The sequence below is a fragment of the Heptranchias perlo genome, unplaced genomic scaffold, assembly GCF_035084215.1.
Source record: "Heptranchias perlo isolate sHepPer1 unplaced genomic scaffold, sHepPer1.hap1 HAP1_SCAFFOLD_228, whole genome shotgun sequence".
Taxonomy (NCBI): Eukaryota; Metazoa; Chordata; class Chondrichthyes; order Hexanchiformes; family Hexanchidae; genus Heptranchias; species Heptranchias perlo.
In genome coordinates, this window is record NW_027139242.1 from 214,958 (window position 1) to 234,676 (window position 19,719).

The 19,719-nt window shown below is 47.3% G+C and overlaps 1 protein-coding gene across 1 annotated transcript in view; it reads right to left on the minus strand.

Moving 5' to 3' along the window:
- The window catches only part of pik3ip1 (phosphoinositide-3-kinase interacting protein 1), a 62,870-nt gene that overhangs the window by 12,309 nt on the left and 30,842 nt on the right, over positions 1–19,719 (minus strand). Inside the window, exons 3-6 of the mRNA XM_067978122.1 lie at positions 14,965–15,093; positions 14,733–14,852; positions 12,094–12,291; positions 9,021–9,099 (exon numbers count right to left, since the gene is read on the minus strand). Of these exons, the coding sequence (XP_067834223.1) occupies positions 9,021–9,099; positions 12,094–12,291; positions 14,733–14,852; positions 14,965–15,093 (526 nt within the window). The remainder of the gene's footprint in view (positions 1–9,020; positions 9,100–12,093; positions 12,292–14,732; positions 14,853–14,964; positions 15,094–19,719) is intronic.

The window sequence follows — 19,719 nt, forward strand, 5'->3', positions numbered from 1 at the left end:
TAAACTCCAGAGAATATCGGCCCATTCTACTCAATCTCTCCTCATAGGACAACCCTCTCATCCCAGGAATTAATCTAGTGAACCTTCGTTGCATCGCCTTTAAGGCAAGTGTATCCTTCCTTAGATAAGATCAAAACTGTACACAGTACTTCAGGTGTGGTCTCACTAAGGCCCTATACAATTGTGCCAAGACTTCCTTACTCTTGTACTCCCATCCCCTTAAAATAAAAGTGGACTGGAAACAGCTATTTGAAGGTAAATCAGTGTCAGAGCAGTGGGTGGCATTCAAGGGAGGAGATAATGAGAGTTCAGTGCAAATATGTGCCTACAAAGAAAAAGTGTGGGACTCCCAAATCTAGAGCCCCCTGGATGTCAACGAGCAAACAGGGTAGGATAAGGAAGAAAAGGGAAGCTTATGTCAGATACCAAAAACTCAATACTGCAGAAAGCCTAGAGGAGTATAGAAAGTACAGGGGTGAAATTAAAAAGGAAATTAGGAAAGCAAAGAGAGGGCACGAGAAAATACTGGCAAGTAAAATCAAGGAAAACCCAAAGATGTTTTATAAATACATAAAGAGCAAGAAGATAACTAAGGAAAGAGTAGGGCCTATTAGAGACCAAAAAGGTAACCTGTGTGTGGAGGCGGAAGATGTGGGTATGGTTCTTAATGAATACTTTGCATCTGCCTTCACAAAAGAGGGGGATGATGCAGACATTGTAGTTAAGGAGGAGGAGTGTGAAATATTGGATGGGTAAACATAGTGAGAGAGGAAGTATTAAGGGGATTAGCATCTTTGGTAGTAGATAAATCGCCAGGCCCGGATAAAATGTATCCCAGGCTGTTAAAAGGCAGGGAGGAAATAGCGGAGGCTCTGACCATCATTTTCCAATCCTCCCTGGCTACAGGCATGGTGCTGCAGGATTGGAGGACTGCTAATGTTGTACCGTTGTTTAAGAAAGGAGAAAGGGATAGATCGAGTAATTAGAGGCCAGTCAGTCCAACCTCGGTGGTGGGCAAATTATTGGAATCAATTCTGAGGGACAGTATTAATCGCCATTTAGAAAGGCACGGATTAATCAAGGACAGTCAGCATGGATTTGTTAAGGAAAGGTCGTGTCTGACGAACTTGATTGAATTTTTTGAGGAGGTAACAAGGCGGCCAATGAGGGTAGTGCATTTGGTGTAGTGTACATGGTGGGAAACAACGAGAGAGGAGCGGGGATAGAAACAGCACAGAGTGAGAGTTCACCAGAGCGGTGGGAAACAACGAGAGGGGAGAGGGGATAGAAACAGCACAGAGTGAGAGTTCACCAGAGCGGTGGGAAACAACGAGAGGGGAGAGGGGATAGAAACAGCACAGAGTGAGAGCGGAGTGAAAGCAAGTGGGTGATTGGTGGGGAGTATTTCTTTTTCTTAGGACTGTGGGCTAAGTTACTGTAAAATCATGTAGCATAAAAATATTAACTAATTAACTAAACTTAATTAAATAAATTAAATGAGGTTAGTACTTAGATCAAAATTATAAGTAATTTCATTGACAGTGACATAATCCATTAAATAAATACTATAGTTATGACAGGGCAGGAGATGTGTTGCAGCTGCAATATGTGGGAGCTACTGGACAGTTTTGTCCGAGGTGACCACATCTGCGGTAAGTGTCTGCAGCTCGAGTTGAGGGGCTGGAGTCCAAGCTGCAGACATTGCGAGGCATCAGGGAGAAAGTTACCTGGACACTTTGATCCAGGAGGCAGTCACGCCCCTTAGACTAAATACTGTAGAATTTGCACGTGGTCAGGGACAGGAGGGTGTGACTGCGAGTGAGGCAGGTACGGGGATCCAGGAAGTAGCATTGCAGGAGCCTCAGCTTCTGCACTTATCTAACGTTACGAGGTCCTTCCAAGCTGTGTGGACGAGAGCAAGGACTGCAGGGAGGATGAGCAAACTGGCCACAGCACCGTGGTTCAGGGGGCCATTCAAGTGGGGGGAGTAAAAAGGAAGGTGGTAGTAGTAGGCGACAGTATAGTTAGAGGGATAGATACTGTTCTCTGCAGCCAAGAGCGAGAGTCCCGAAGACTCTGTTGCCTACCCGGTGCCAGGGTTAAGCAAATCTCAGGGCTGGAGAGAAACTTGGAGTGGGAGGGGGAGGATCCAGTTGTCGTGGTTCGCGGAGGTACCAACGACATAAGTACGACTAAGAAAGAGGTTCTGCTGAGGGAGTTTGAGCAGCTAGGGACTAAATTAAAAAGCAGAACCACAAAAGTGATAATCTCTGGATTATTACCTGAGCCACGAGCAAATTGGCACAGGGTCAATCAGATCAAAGATTGGTGTGGGAGAAGTGGGTTTCGATTCATGGGGCACTGGCACCAGTACTGGGGAAAGAGGGAGCTGTTCCGTCGAGATGGGCTTCACCTGAACCCCGCTGGGACCAGTGTTCTGGCAAACCGAATAACTAGGGCGGTAGAGAAGGCTTTAAACTAAATGGGGCGGGGGGGGGGGGGGGGGGGGGGGAGGGGGGAGGTGGGAGAGAGGGTTCAGGTGAGAGGAGATTTAGAATGTTGAAGAGAATGGACAAGGTAATGATAACCAGAGTGTGTCAGGAAGGAACAGAGCGAACAAACATAAGAGTGCACTAGCAAATGGGGCCGGGGTAGGAAAGAATGGTCAAAAGACAAAATTAAAGGTTCTTTATCTGAATTTGCGCAGCATTCGTAATAAGATCGATGAATTGACAGGACAAATAGAAACAAATGGGAATGACCTTGTGGCCATTACAGAGACGTGGTTGCAAGGTGACCAAGGTTGGGAGCTAAATATTCAGGGTTATTTAACATTCCGGAAGGATAGGAAAAAAAGTAAAGGTGGTGGGGTAGCTCTGTTAATAAAGGATGAAATTGGTATAATAGTGAGAAATGATCTTGGCTCAGAAGATCAAGATGTCGAATCAATTTGGGTGGAGGTAAGAAATAGCAAGGGAAAGAAATCACTGGTGGGAGTAGTATATAGGCTGCCTAACAGTAGCTACACTGTAGGGCAAAATATAAATCAGGAACTAAGGGGGGCTTGTAAAAAAGATAATACAATAATCATGGGCGATTTTAACTTTCATATAGATTGGACAATCACTATCTCTAGAGAAAAAGTACTAGGTAAACTAATGGGTCTAAAGGCTGACAAGTCCCCTGGACCTGATGACTTGCAACCGAGGGTCTTAAAGGAAGTGGCTACAGAGATAGTGGATGCATTGGTTGTAATCTTCCAGAATTCACGATTCTGGAAAGGTCCCAGCGGATTGGAAAACCGTAAACGTAACACCCCTATTCAAGAAGGGAGTGAGACAGAAAGCAGGTAACTATAGACCAGTTAGCCTAACATCTGTCATTGGGAAAATGCTAGAATCCATTATTAAGGAAGTAGAAGCAGGACATTTGGAGACTCATAATACAATCAAGGAGAGTCAACATGGTTTTATGAAGGGGAAATCGTGTTTGACAAATTTATTAGAGTTCTTTGAGGAAGTAACGGGCAGGGTGGATAAAGGGGAACCAATGGATGCAGTATATTTGGATTTCCAAAAGACATTCGATAAGGTGCCACATAAAAGATTACTGCACAAGATAAGAGCTCATGGTGTTGGAGGTAATATACTGGCATGGATAGAGGATTGACTAACTAACAGAAAACAAAGAGTTGGGATAAAAGGGTAATTTTCAAAATGGCAATCTGTAACTAGTGGGGTGCCGCAGGGCTCAGTGCTGGGGCCTCAACTATTTACAATATATATCAATGACTTGGATGAGGAACAGAGTGTCTTGTGGCCAAATTTGCTGATGATACAAAAATAGGTGGAAAAACAAGTTGTGATGAGGACACAAAGTGTCTGCAAAGGGATATTGACAGGTTAAGGGAATGGGCAAAAATTTGGCGGATGGAATAGAATGTGGGAAAATGTGAAGTCATCCATTTTAGTAGGAAGAACAAAAAAGCAAAATATTATTTGAATGGAGAAATACTACAAAATGCTGCGGTACAGAGGGATCTGGGTGTCCTCGTACATGAAACACAAAAAGTCAACATACAGGTGCAGCAGGTAATCCGGAAGGCAAACGGAATATTGGCCTTTATTTCTAGGGGGATGGAGTATAAAAGCAGGGAAGTCATGCTACAACTGTACAGGGTGCTGGTGAGACCACACCTGGAGTGCTGCGTACAGTTCTGGTGCCCTTATTTAAGGAAGGACATACTTGCATTGGAGGCAGTTCAGAGAAGGTTCACTCGGTTGATTCCGGGTATGGAAGGGTTGTCTTATGAGGAAAGATTGAGCAGGTTGGGTCTATACTCATTGGAGTTTAGAAGAATGAGAGGAGATCTTATTGAAACATATAAGATTCTGAGGGGGCTCGATAGGGTAGATGCTGAGAGGATGTTACCCCTCATGGGGGAATCTAAAACTGGAGGGCATAGTCTCAGAATAAGGGGTCGCTCGTTTAAGACGGAAATGAGGAGAAATTTCTTCCCTCAGAGGGTTGTGAACCTTTGGAATTCTTTGCCCCAAAAAGCTGTGGAGGCTGAGTCATTGAATACATTCAAGGCTGAGTTAGACAAATTTTTGATCAGCAAGAGAGTCAAAGGATATGGGGAAAGGGCGGGAAAGTGGAGTTGAGGTAAAAATCAGATCAGCCATGATCTCATTGAATGGCGGAGCAGGCTCGAAGGGCCGAATGGCCTACTCCTGCTCCTATCTCTTATGTTCTTATGATTTTAGCAAGGCTCTTGACAAGGTCCCACATGGCACACTAGTCAGAAAAGTAAAAGCCCATGGCGTCCAAGGGAAAGTTGGAAAGCAAACTCAAAGGACCTTCTATGCTGCAACCTTTCCACTCTATGATTCTAAGTGGCTCAGTGGCAGGAAGCAAAGGGTAATGGTTGACGGGTATTTTTGTGACTGGAAGGCTGTTTTCAACGGGGTTCTGCAAGGCTCAGTACTAGGTCCCTTGCTTTTTGTGATATATATCAATGATTTAGACTTAAATGTAGGGGGCATGATTAAGAAGTTGGCAGATGATACAAAAATTGACCATGTGGTTGATTGTGAGGAGGTAAGCTGTAGACTGCAGGAAGATATCAATGGACTGGTCAGGTGGGCAGAAAAGTGGCAAATGGAATTCAATCCGGAGAAGTGTGAGGTAAGGCATTTGGGGAGAGCAAACAAGGCAAGGGAGTACACAATAAATGGGAGGATACTGAGAGGTGTAGAGGAAGTGAGGGACCTTGGAGTGCATGTCCACAGGTCCCTGAAGGTAGCAGGACAGGTAGATAAGGTGGTTAAAAAGGCATACGGGATACTTTCCATTATTAGCCGAGGCACAGAATATAAGAGCAGGGAGGTTATGCTGGAACTGTATAAAACACTGGTTAGGGCACAGCTTGAGTACTGAGTACAGTTCTGGTCACATTACAGGAAAGATGTAATTGCACTAGAGGGTACAGAGGAGATTTACGAGGATGTTGTCAGGACTGGAGAATTTTAGCTATGAGTAAAGATTGGATAGGCTGGGGTTGTTCTCTTTGGAACAATGGAGGCTGAGGGGAGATTTAATTGACGTGTACAAAATTATGAGGGGCCTGGATAGAGTGGATAGGAAGGACTTATTTCCCTTAGCAGAAGGGTCAATAACTAGGGGGCATAGATTTAAAGTAATTGGTGGAAGAATTAGAGGGGAGCTGAGGAAAATAAATTTCACCCAGAGAGGGAGTTGGGGGTCTGGAACTCACTGCCTGAAAGGGTGGTCAAGGCAGAAACCTTCATAGAATTTAAAAAGTACCTGGATGTGCACCTGAAGTGCTGTAACCTACAGGGCTACGGACCAAGTGCTGGAAAGTGGGATTAAGCTGGGTGGCTCTTTTTCGGCCGGCACAAACACGATGGGCCAAATGGCCTCCTTCTGTGCCATAAATTTCTATGATTCCATGATAAAGGCCAACATACCATTTGCCTTCCTAATTGCTTGCTGTACCTGCATGCTAACTTTCTCTGAACACCAACATTTAATAGTTTCTCACCATTTAAAATATATTCTGTTTTTCTATTCTTCCTACCAAAGTGAATAACCTCACATTTCCACACATTATACTCCATCTGCCACCTTCTTGCCCACTCACTTAACCTGTCTATATCCCTTTGCAGACTCTTTGTGTCCTCCTCACAGCTTACTTTCCCACCTAGCTTTGTATCATCAGCAAACTTGGATACATTACACTCGGTCCCTTCATCTAAGTCACTAATATAAATTGTAAATAGCTGAGGCCCAAGCTCCGATCCTTGCGGTACCCCACTAGTTACAGCCTGCCAACCTGAAAATGACCCGTTTATCCCTACTCTCTGTTTTCTGTCTATTAACCAATCCTCTATCCGTGCTAATATATTACCCCAATCCCATGAGCCCTTATCTTGTGTAACAACCTTTTATGTGGCACCTTATCGAATGCCTTTTGAAAATCCAAATATACGACATCCACTGGTTCCCCATTATCTACCCTGCTGGTTACACCCTCAAAAAAACTCTAACAGATTTGTCAATCATGATTTCCCTTTCATAAAACCATGCTGACTCTGTCTAATCATATTATGATTTTCTAAGTGCCCTGTTACCACTTCCTTAATAATGGATTCCAGCATTTTCCCGACGACTGATGTCAGGCTAACTGGCCTGTAGTTCCCTGTTTTCTCTCTCCCTCCCTTCTTGAATAGCGGTGTTACATTTGCTACCTTCCAATCCACAGGGACCGTTCTAGAATCTAGGGAATTTTGGAAGATCACAACCAATGGATCCACTATCTCTGCAGCCACCTCTTTCAGAACTCTAGGATGTAGGCCATCAGGTCCAGGGGATTTGTCCGATTAATTTCTCTAGTACTTTTTCTTTACTAATATTAATTACTTTAAATTTCTCATTCTCGTTAGACCATTGGTTCCCCACTGTTTCTGGTATGTTTTTTGTGAAGACAGATACAAAATATTTGTTTAATGTCTCTGCCATTTCCTTATTCCCCATTATAATTTCTCCTGTCTCAGCCTCTAAGGGACCCACGTTTACTTTCACTACTCTCTTCCTTTTTACATACCTGTAGAAGCTCTTACAATCTGTTTTTATATTTCTTGCTAGTTTACTCTCATTCTATTTTCTCCATTTTTATCAATTTCTTGGACATCCTTTGCTAGTTTCTAAAACTCTCCCAATCCTCAGGCTTACTACTCTTATTGGCAACATTAAAAGCCTCTTCTTTTAATCTAATATTATCCCTAACTTCTTTAGCTAGCCACGGGTGGATCACTTTTCCTGTGGAGTTTTTATTTCTCAATGGAATGTACATTCACTGAGAATTTTGAATTATTTCTTTAAATGTTCCCCATTGTTTATCTACTGTCATACCTTTTAATCTAATTCCCCAATCTACCTTAGTCAACTCGCCCCTCATACCCATGTAATTAGCTTTGTTTAAATTTAAGACTCTAGTTTCTGACTTAAGTACGTCACTCTCAAACTCAATGTGAAATTCTATCATATTATGATCACTCTTCCCCAGAGGATCCCTTACTATGACATTACTAATTAAACCTGTCTCATTACACAAGACAAGATCTAAAATAGCCTGTTCCCTGGTTGGTTCCTCAACGTATTGCTCTCGGAAACCGTCTCAAATTCATTCCATGAACTCGTCCAACAAACTACCTTTGCAAATTTGATTTGTCCAGTCTATATGAAGATTGAAGTCCCCCACGATTATTGCATTACCTTTGTTACAAGCTCCTCTTATCTCTTGATAAATACTCTGTCCAACAGTATATCTACTGTTCGGGGGCCTGTTACCCACTCCCACCGGTGTTTTCTGCCCCTTGTTATTTCTTATTTCCACCCAGACTGACTCTACTTCCCGATCTTCCGAGCCAAGATCCTTTCTCACTACTGTCCTTACCTCATCCTTTATCATCAGGATACCTCCCCACCCCCCCCTCCCCTCCTTTTTTCATTTTGTCTGTCTTTTCGAAACGTCAAGTACTCTGGAATATTTAGTTCCCAACCTTGGTCACCTTGCAACAACGTCTCAGTGATAGCTACTAGATCAAACCCTTTTATCTCTATTTGCACCATTTGTCTATCTTGTTCCCAATCCTTTGTGCATTGAGATAAAGAGCCTTTAATTTTAACTTATTACCATTTTTCCCTGATTTGACCTTATTCGCTGATGCACTATTACCATTAAACTCTCTGTCCCTTCCCTCACACTCTGCTTATCTTTACCCAAATCACTACACTGCTCTCATGCCTTGACTTTTGCCTTTAGATTTATAAATTTCCCCTGAACCCTCCCCTCCAGCTGCTTAGTTTAAAGCCCTACCTACCGCCCTAGTTATTCGATTCGCCAGGACACTGGTCCCAGTCCGGTTTAAGTGGAGCCCGTCCCAATGGAACAGCTCCCTCTTTCCCCAGTACTGGTGCCAGTGCCCCGTGAATTGAAACCCCTGTCTCCCACACCACTCTTTGAGCCAAGCATTTAACTCTCTGATCTGTTTGTCCCTATGTAAATTTGTGCATTGCTCAGGTAGTAATCCAGAGATTACTAACTTTGAGGTTCTGCTTATTAATTTAGTAAAAACCCATCCAATTTGAGGAAGCTGTGATTGAAACCCTGGATAGAGGCTGTGGTGAGAGGCAGGAGATGGGGAAGCTGCAGGGCAGGTGCAAGCTCAGGACCTCTGGATAACTTGCTACCTCCTTGATTCATACCCTACTCCATCGTTCACCACAAGCACATAAGCTAACGAGCATCAGAGCCAGGGCTGGCACAGGGCAGATCCTTCAGGAAATGATTGGTGTCGCAGAAGCCAAACTTTGCCCTCCCCCAATCCCGCCACCACCCCCCAGGCCAGCATCTGTAACCCAGCTCCACTCCACTCCATTCCAGATAACCCATCTTACAGGATCTCCACCGAGTCCTGTGTGTGACACATCTTTACCGTTTGTAGATGTAGCCCAAGGTGATGCCAGCACCTAACATGATGATAATGACAATCATTCCAATCGCCAAAGCCTGTCCTAGAAAATAAAAGTGAACCAATGTTACACTGTGGAAAAGGGGGGAAACAACAACCTCAATCCAATCAGCCAATCTCAAACCACCTCAAACTGACCCCCCGACCTCCAACCCCCCCGAATCCCCGACCCCAACACCTGCGACACCGACACCCCGAACCCCAACCCCCGACTCCGACACCCTCTGAACCCCCGACACCCCCTGAACCCGAACCCCAAGACTCTGACACCCCTGAACCCCCCAAACCCCCGACTCCGACATCCCCTGAACCCGAACCCCCCAAACCCCCGACTCCAAAATCCCCCGAACCTCCAGACATCCCCAAACATCTCCCGACTCCAAAACCCCCTGAATCTCCCGACACCCCCGAACCCAACTCGAAAACCACCCAAACGTCCCGATCCCGAACCATCCAAACCTCCCATTCTTCGACCACGAAAGCCCCATCCAGCCCAAACTCGAACCCCCAAGTTTTTGGAGAGATTGAGACATTTAGTAATGGGCAGGAACACATTATAATATCACATTGCGCTGATTGCCTGACGTTATATTGCACTTTGCTGAATAGGGACAATTGGTTTAAAATCTTGTTGATTATTTATGAAAATGTATCTTCGAGTGCAGTATTCATCCTCAACTACAGAGAACGACACTGTGTGCAGTTAACTAATCTTAATGGCTCGGTGATCACCGCACACTGACTCCACCCTCACAATGTGCACACTGACTACCAACACAGATATATATTCCTTTAAGGCACAAAAATCCAACAGGTAAAGTGGTCCAACCGTGGCTAACAAGAGAAATACAAAGTTGCCAGAAAAAGCAGTAAGCCTGAGGATTGGGAGCATTTTAGAATTCATCAAAGGAGGACCAAGAAATTGATAAAGAAAGGGAAAATAGAATATGAGAGTAAACTAGCGAGAAACATAAAAGCGGACTGTTAAAGCTTCAATAGGTATGTAAAAAGAAGACCGAAGGCAAATGTGGGTCCCTTACAGACAGAGACGGGAGAATTTATAATGAGGAATAAGGAAATGGCAGAGAAATTAAACAAATACTTTGTGTCAGTCTTCATGGAAGAAGACACAAAAAACCTCCCAGAAATACTAGAGAACCAAGGGGCTGGCAAGAATGAGGAACTGAAGGAAATTAGTATTAGTAAAAAAAAAATAGTACTAGAGAAATTAATGGGACTGAAAGTCGATAAATCCCAAGGACCCGATGATCTACATCCCAGGGTTTTGAAAGAGGTGGCTATAGAGGTAGTGGGTGCATTGGTTGTCATCTTCCACAATTCTATAGACTCTGGAACGGTTCCTGCAGATTGGAGGGAGGCAAATGTAACCCCACTATTTAAAAAAGGAGGGAGAGAGAAAACAGGGAACTACAGACCAGTTAGCCTGACATCAGTAGTAGGGAAAATGCTAGAATCTATTATAAAGGATGTGATAACAGGACACTTAGAAAATAATAATAGGATTTGGCAGAGTCAACATGGATTTATGAAAGGGAAATCATATTTGGCAAACCTATTGGAGTTCTTTGAGGATGTAACTAGTAGAATAGATAAGGGGAACCAGTGGATGTGGTGTATTTGGATTTTCAGAAGGCTTTTGATAAGGTCCTACACAGGAGATTGGTGAACAAAGTTAGAGCACATGGAATTGGGGGTAATATACTGGCATGGATTGAGAATTGGTTAACAGATAGAAAACAGAGAGTAGGAATAAACGGATCTTTTTCAGGTTGGCACACTGTGACTAGTGGGGTACCGCAGGGATCAGTGCTTGGGCCCCAGTTATTCACAATCTATATCAATGATTTGGATGAGGGGACCAAATGTAATATTTCCAAGTTTGCTGATGACACGAAACTAGGTGGGAATGTGAGTTGTGAGGAGGATGCAAAGAGGCTTGAAGGGGATATAGACAGGCTAAGTGAGTGGGCAAGAACATGGCAGATGGAATATAATGTGGAAAAATGTGAAATTATCCACTTTGGTAAGAAAAACAGAAACGCAGAGTATTTTTTTTAAATGGTGACAGATTAAGAAATGTTGACGTTCAAAAGGACCTGGGTGTCTTTGTACATGCGTCACTGAAAGCTAACATGCAGGTGCAGCAAGCAGTTAGGAAGGCAAATGGTATGTTGGCCTTTATTACACAAGGATCTGAGTACAGGAATAAAGATGTCTTACTGCAATTATACAGGACATTGGTGAGACCGCACCTGGAGTATTGTGTACAATTTTGGTCTCCTTACCTAAGAAAGGATATACTTGCCATAGAGGGAGTGCAACGAAGGTTCACCAGACTGAGATTCCTGGGATGGCGGGATTGTTGTATGAGGAGAGATTGAGTAGACTAGGCCTGTATTCTCCAGAGTTTAGAAGAATGAGAGGTGCTCTCATGGAAACATACAAAATTCTTACAGTGCTCGTCAGGGTAGATGCAGGGAGGATGTTTCCCCTGGCTGGGGAATCTAGAGCCAGGGGTCACAGTCTCAGAATAAAGGACAGGCCATTTAGGACTGAGATGAGGAGAAATTTCCTCACTCAGAGGGTGGTGAATCTTTGGAATTCTCTACCCCAGAGAGCTGTGGAGGCTCAGTCATTGAGTACATTCAAAACAGAGATCGATAGATTTCTAGATATCAAGGGATATGGGGATAGTGCAGGAAAATGACGGTAGAAGATCAGCCATGATTTTGTTGAATGGCGGAGAAGCTCGAGGGGCCGGATGGCCGACTCCTGCTCCTATTTCTTATGTTCTGTTGACTGTGCCCCCCTCTCCGACACCGTGCATGCCGACTGTGCCCTCACACATCAGTGTGCCCCCACGCAGCGCGCGGTCGGCCGCGCCCCGTGCACTGACTGTATGCCGACACTGTACGCTGATTGATCACCACACAGTGACCCGACTCTGTACCCTGTCTGTACGCTGACACTGCACAGCATTAGTAATCCCCCTGATCTCAGAATTCAGACACTATACCTAGAATTCCAAGATCCTTCTTCTGTTTGGCAGTTTGCCCTACATGCTGGCTAATTCCGATAGCCGGTTGCTCCACCGTACGGTCACTCTGGGAGGGAACTGATTTAACTTCATCATCAATCTGAGCCATCCTCGATTCAACTTTCACTGATTCCAGGCCTGCTATCGTGGGATTAAGATCTTCATTCAGAGAGGAACCTAATATAAAGACAAGAGGCGTAATCAAATGATTGAGGGGAGCGGGGAGTAAATTACCATCAATACATTGCAAAGATCACACAAACTCATCTCCTGAACACCACACAGCAATAATCACCAGGGTGAGTGACCAGGAACGGATTGCTGACTGCAACTATTATTATCCCCTCTCCTTCACCACGCTGATTTCGGCCACGGCACTAAACCCATGTGGCCACTCTTCATGTTTGGACCTAGGCCATGAGTGTTGACAGGGCTATTCCACTGTGGTGGGCATCACAGGCTCTCCTGTCCCAGTTGATGTTCGAGCAGGGGTCATCGGATAGAAACCAGGAGGACAGGGAGGTTGAAGAGAACATAGGAACAGGAGAAGGCCATTCAGCCCCTTGAGCCTGTTCCAACATTCATTTAGATCATGGCTAATCTGTATCTTAACTCCATTTACCCATCTTTGTTCCTTAATACCCTCACCGAACAAAAATCTATCAATCTCAGCTTTGAAATTTTCAATTGACCCCCAGCCTCAGCAGTTTTTTGTTGGAGAGAGTTCCAGATTTCCACCCCCCTTTGTGTGAAGAAGTGCTTCCTGACATCACCCCTGAACGGCCTAGCTCTGATTTTAAGGTTCTGCCCCCTTGTTCTGGACTCACCCACCAGAGGAAATAGTTTCTCTCTCTCTACCCTATCATATCCTTTAATCATCTTAAACACCTCAATTAGATCACCCCTTAATCTTCCATATTCAAGGGAGTACAAACCTAGTCTCTGTAACCTGTCCTCACAATTTAACCCTTTAAGCCCCGGTATCATTCTGGTGAATCTGCGCTGCACCCCCTCCCAGGCCAATATATCCTTCCTGAGGGGCGGTGCCCAGAACTGAACCCAGTCTCCAGATGGGGTTTAACCAGAGCTCTGAACAGCTGGAACATAACTTCCTCCCCTTTATATTCCAGCCCTCGAGATAAAGGCCAACATTCCATCAGCCTTTTAAATTATTTTTTGTACCTGTCCACTGGTTTTTAGTGATTTCTGTACCTGGACCCCTAAATCTCTTTGCTCCTCCACAGTTCCGAGCTTCTTGCTATTTAGAAAATACTCTGATCTGTCTGTCTTAGGTCCAAAGTGGATGACCTCACACTTCTCCACATTAAACTCCATTTGCCACAGTTTTGCCCACTCACTTAGTCCATCAATGTCTCTTTGTAACTTTCTGCTCCCATCTACACTATTTACTGTACCAGCTAACTTAGTGTCATCAGCAAACTTGGATATACAGCTCTCTATTCCTTCATCTAAATCATTGATAAATATAGTGAAAAGCTGCGGCCCCAGTACAGATCCCTGGGGGACACCACTAGTCACATCCTCCCGATTGGAGTGCATACCCATTATCCCTACTCTCTGCCTCCCACCTCCCAACCAATTCCCTACCCACGTCAATAGGTTGCCTCCAATTCCATGTGACTCTTATGTGGAACCTTATTGAATGATTGCTGGAAGTCGATATAAATAACATCCATCGACACTCCCTTATCTACCACATTAGTTACATCGTCAAAAAATTCAACTCGATTCGTTAGACAAATCCATGCTGGCTCTCTCTGATCAGTCCATAATTATCCGAACGCTCAGTCACTCTGTCCCTAATAACACATTCTAGAAACTTCCCCACAACAGACGTTAGACCAATAGGCCTATAATTTCCTAGTTTCTCTCTCCTCCCCTTCTTAAATAATGGAGTGACGTTGGCAATTTTCCAATCATTGGAGATCATGACGAACACACCTACAATTTCCTCACCTTCTTCTTTTAATACTCTGTCATTTCCTGATTTCCAATTATATCACCAGCGTCTCTCATTAAGGGTCCCTTAGCCACCTTTGTTCTCTTAATATACTTGTGAAAACCTTTAGTGTTGTCCTTGATGTCCTTTGCAAGGTTTTTCTCATATTCCCTTTTTGCAGCTCTTACCACTTTCTTTGTATCCCTTTGCTGTTCTTTATATCTCTCCCAGTCTGTGGAATCTCTACTGTTCTTTGCATTTGTATAAGCCCTTTCTTTTAGTTTTATTCGATCTCTCACCTCTTCTGTTAATCAAGGTTTTAAATTACACAAGTAATTAAACAAGTAGAGCTGTCGCTCTCAGTGCCATCCTGTATAAAATGTCTAGACATTGTCACCTTCAGTGCCATCCTGTATAAAATGTCTAGACATTGTCACCTTCAGTGCCATCCTGTATAAAATGTCGAGACATTGTCACCTTCAGTGCCATCCTGTATAAAATGTCTAGACATTGTCACCTTCAGTGCTACCTGTATAAAATGTCTAGACATTGTCACCTTCAGTGCCATCCTGTATAAAATGTCGAGCTCATTGCTCTCAGTCTCACACTCAGTATGGATACTGTACACTGTGAATGTGACATTACAGCTCTGCCTTACCGTTACAGCCTCCAATGGAACAATAGTGTCGGACTGGCCTACCCTCACCCGGGGCCTTCACGTAGCACCAGGGTCCATCCTCACCATCTGGATTGCGACAGAAATGGTGGTCTCCCACACCTGTTATTTATCACAACATTTGAGCAATGTTAGATCAAAGCTGCCACGTTTACTCAGATTACCACAACAAAGAGGGGATCTGCAGACTACTGCGAAAATTTACACTCCCAACCTGTTATGCTGTCTGGATACAGAGTCACGTTATAATCCCGGTCTCTTCCCATCCAGTTCAAACACTTTTCTCCTTGTGATGTAATTTGCTGCTCTCCTCTGTAATTCAGCCCATTCGAAATGACACAATCTACAACAAATCAATCAAAAGATGCAGCAGACAATCCCACAACATAACTGAGCAAATCACTCCATCCCAGTGTCAGAACCTGAGCAGAACTCAATAATTCCCCACTCCCTGCCTCATCAAACCATCCCGAACCTGCTCCCCACTATCCCCATCCCCCAATCTCCCCCTATCCCATTCTCCCTCCATCCCCCCTAGCCTCCATTCTCCCCATCCCCCATCCTATCCCTCCTAGCCCCATTCTCCCCCCACCCCTCCTATCCCCCCTAGCCTCCATTCTCCCCATCCCCCATCCTATCCCCCTCCTCCATATCTCCCCCGATCCCCCCATTCTCCCCCCCATCCCCCTCCTCCATATCTCCCCCATCCCCCTCCTCCATATCACCAGCCATCCCCCTCCTCCATATCTCCCCCTCCTATCCCCCATATCTCCCCCCTCCGATACTCCATTTCTCCATATCGACCCCCCATCCCCCTCTTCCATATCTCCCCCCTCCTATCCCCCATATCTCCCCCCTCCTATTCTCCATATCTCTCCCCCATATCCCCCTCCTCCATATCTCCCCCTCCTGTCCCCCTCCTCCATATCTCCACCTCCTATCCCCCTCCTCCATATCTCCACCTCCTATCCCCACCTCCTATCCCCCTCCTCCATATCTCCCCCTCCTATCCCCTCCTCCATATCTCCCCCTCCTATCCCCCTCCTCCATATCTCCCCCTCCTATCCCCCTCCTCCATATCTCCCCCTCCTATCCCCCCTCCTCCATATCTCCCCCTCCTATCCCCCTCTCCATATCTCCCCCTCCTATCCATCATATCTCCCCCTCCTATCCCCCATATCTCCCCCTCCTATACTCCATTTCTCCATATCTCGACCCATCCCCCTCCTCCATATCTCCCCCCTCCTATTCTCCATATCTCCCCCCATCCCCCATATGTCCCCCCCATTCCCCATATCTCCCCCATCCCCCATATCTCCCCCCATCCCCCCATTCTCCATATCTCTCCCCCTATCCCCCCATTCTCCACATCTCCCCATCTCCACATCTCCCCATCCCCCATATCTGCCCCCCTATTCCCCATATCTCTCCCCCTATCCCCCCATTCTCCATATCTCCCCATCTCCACATCTCCCCATCCCCCATATCTGCCCCCCTATCCCCCATTCTCCATATCTCTCCCCCTATCCCCCCATTCTCCATATTTCTCCCCATCCCCCAGATCTCCCCATCCCCCATATCTCCCCCCCATCCCCCACCCCATCCCCCATCCCCCATATCTCCCCCCCATCCCCCATATCTCCCCCCATATCTCCCCCCATCCCCCATTCTCCATATCTCCCCCCCCATCCCCCATTCTCCATATCTCCCCCCCATCCCCCATTCTCCATATCTCCCCCCCCATCCCCCATCCCCCATATCTCCCCCCCCATCCCCCATCCCCCATATCTCCCCCCCCATCCCCCATATCTCCCCCCCCATTCTCCATATCTCCCCCCCATCCCCCAATCTCCATATCTCCCCCCCATCCCCCATTCTCCATATCTCCCCCCCATCCCCCATTCTCCATATCTCCCCCCCCATCCCCCATTCTCCATATCTCCCCCCCCATCCCCCATTCTCCATATCTCCCCCCCATCCCCCATTCTCCATATCTCCCCCCCCATCCCCCATTCTCCATATCTCCCCCCATCCCCCATTCTCCATATCTCCCCCCCCCATCCCCCATATCTCCCCCCCATCCCCCATTCTCCATATCCCCCCCCATCCCCCATTCTCCATATCTCCCCCCCCCAATCCCCCATATCTCCCCCCCCATCCCCCATATCTCCCCCCCATCCCCCATATCTCCCCCCATCCCCCATATCTCCCCCCCATCCCCCATCCCCCATATCTCCCCCCCATCCCCCATTCTCCATATCTCCCCCCCATCCCCCATTCTCCATATCTCCCCCCCATCCCCCATATCTCCCCCCCATCCCCCATTCTCCATATCTCCCCCCCATCCCCCATTCTCCATATCTCCCCCCCCCATCCCCCATATCTCCCCCCCATCCCCCATTCTCCATATCTCCCCCCCATCCCCCATTCTCCATATCTCCCCCCATCCCCCATTCTCCATATCTCCCCCCCATCCCCCATTCTCCATATCTCCCCCCCATCCCCCATATCTCCATATATCCCCACATCCCCCATATCTCCCCCCATCCCCCCCATCCCCCATTCTCCATATCTCCCCCCCATTCTCCATATCTACCCCCCATACATATCTCCCCCCATCCCCCATATCTCCCCCCCATCCCCCATCCCCCCCTATATCTCCCCCCATCCCCACCCCCATATCTCCCCCCATCCCCACCCCCATATCTCCCCCCATCCCCACCCCCATATCTCCCCCCATCCCCACCCCCATATCTCCCCCCATCCCCACCCCCATATCTCCCCCCATCCCCACCCCCATATCTCCCCCCATCCCCACCCCCATATCTCCCCCCATCCCCACCCCCATATCTCCCCCCATCCCCACCCCCATATCTCCCCCCATCCCCACCCCCATATCTCCCCCCATCCCCACCCCCATATCTCCCCCCATCCCCACCCCCATATCTCCCCCCATCCCCATTCTCCATATCTCCCCCCCATCCCCCATATCTCCCCCCTATCCCCCATTCTCCATATCTGCCCCCCTATCCCCCTTCTCCATGTCTCTCCCCATCCCGACATTCTCCATATCTGCCCCCTATCCCACATATCTGCCCCCCTATCCCCCATATCTGCCCCCATATCTCCCCCCATCCCCATTCTCCATATCACTCCCCCTATCCCCCCATTCTCCATATCACTCCCCCTATCCCCCCATTCTCCATATCTCCCCCGCTATCCCCCATTCTCCATATCTCCCCCGCTATCCCCCATTCTCCATATCTCCCCCGCTATCCCCCATTCTCCATATCTCCCCCGCTATCCCCCATTCTCCATATCTCCCCCGCTATCCCCCATTCTCCATATCTCCCCCGCTATCCCCCATTCTCCATATCTCCCCCGCTATCCCCCATTCTCCATATCTCCCCCGCTATCCCCCATTCTCCATATCTCCCCCGCTATCCCCCATTCTCCATATCTCCCCCGCTATCTCCCATTCTCCATATCTCCCCCGCTATCCCCCATTCTCCATATCACTCCCCCTATCCCCCCATTCTCCATATCTCCCCCGCTATCCCCCATTCTCCATATCTCCCCCCCCATCCCCCATTCTGCATATCTCCCCCCCTATCCCCCATTCTCCATATCTCCCCCCCTATCCCCCATTCTAAGAATAAAACCGGACGGACCACCCGGCATCGGACCACTAGGCACCGGACACGACAAGGACAAACCAAGCCCAGTCGACCCTGCAAGGTCCTCCTTACTAACATCTGGGGACTTGTGCCAAAATTGGGAGAGCTGTCCCACAGACTAGTCAAGCAACAGCCTGACATAGCCATTCTCACAGAATCATACCGTTCAGCCAACATCCCAGACTCTTCCATCACCATCCCTGGGTATGTCCTGTCCCACCGGCAGGACAGACCCACCAGAGGTGGCGGGACAGTGATATACAGTCAGGAGGGAGTGGCCCTGGGAGTCCTCAACATTGACTCTGGACCTCATGAAATCTCATGGCATCAGGTCAAACATGGGCAAGGAAACCTCCTGCTGATTACCACCTACCACCCTCCCTCAGCTGGTGAATCAGCACCCCTCCATGTTGAGCACCACTTGGAGGAAGCACTGAGGGTAGCAAGGGCACAGAATGTACTCTGGGTGGGGGACTTCAATGTCCATCACCAAGAGTGGCTCGGTAGCACCACTACTGACCGAGCTGGCCGAGTCCTGAAGGACAAAGCTGCCAGACTGGGCCTGCGACAGGTGGTGAGCGAACCAACACGAGGGAAAAACATACTTGACCTCGTCCTCACCAATCTACCTGTCCCAGATGCATCTGTCCATGACAGTATTGGTAGGAGTGACCACTGCACAGTCCTCGTGGAGATGAAGTCCCGTCTTCGCACTGAGGACACCATCCAACGTGTTGTGTGGCACTACCACCGTGCTAAATGGGATAGATTCAGAATGGATCTAGCAGCTCAAAACTGGGCATCCATGAGGCGCTGTGGGCCATCAGCAGCAGCAGAATTGTATTCCAGCACAATCTGTAACCTCATGGCCCGGCATATTCCTCACTCTACCATTACCAACAAGCCAGGGGATCAACCCTGGTTCAATGAGGAGTGTAGAAGAGCATGCCAGGAGCAGCACCAGGCGTACCTAAAAATGAGGTGCCAACCTGGTGAAGCTACAACTCAGGGCGACATGCATGCTAAACAGCGGAAGCAACATGCTATAGACAGAGCTAAGCGATTCCACAACCAATGGATCAGATCAAAGCTCTGCAGTCCTGCTACATCCAGTCGTGAATGGTGGTGGACAATGAAACAACTAACGGGAGGAGGAGGCTCTGCAAACATCCCCATCCTCAATGATGGCGGAGTCCAGCACGTGAGTGCAAAAGACAAGGCTGAAGCATTTGCAACCATCTTCAGCCAGAAGTGCCGAGTGGATGATCCATCTCAGCCTCCTCCCAATATCC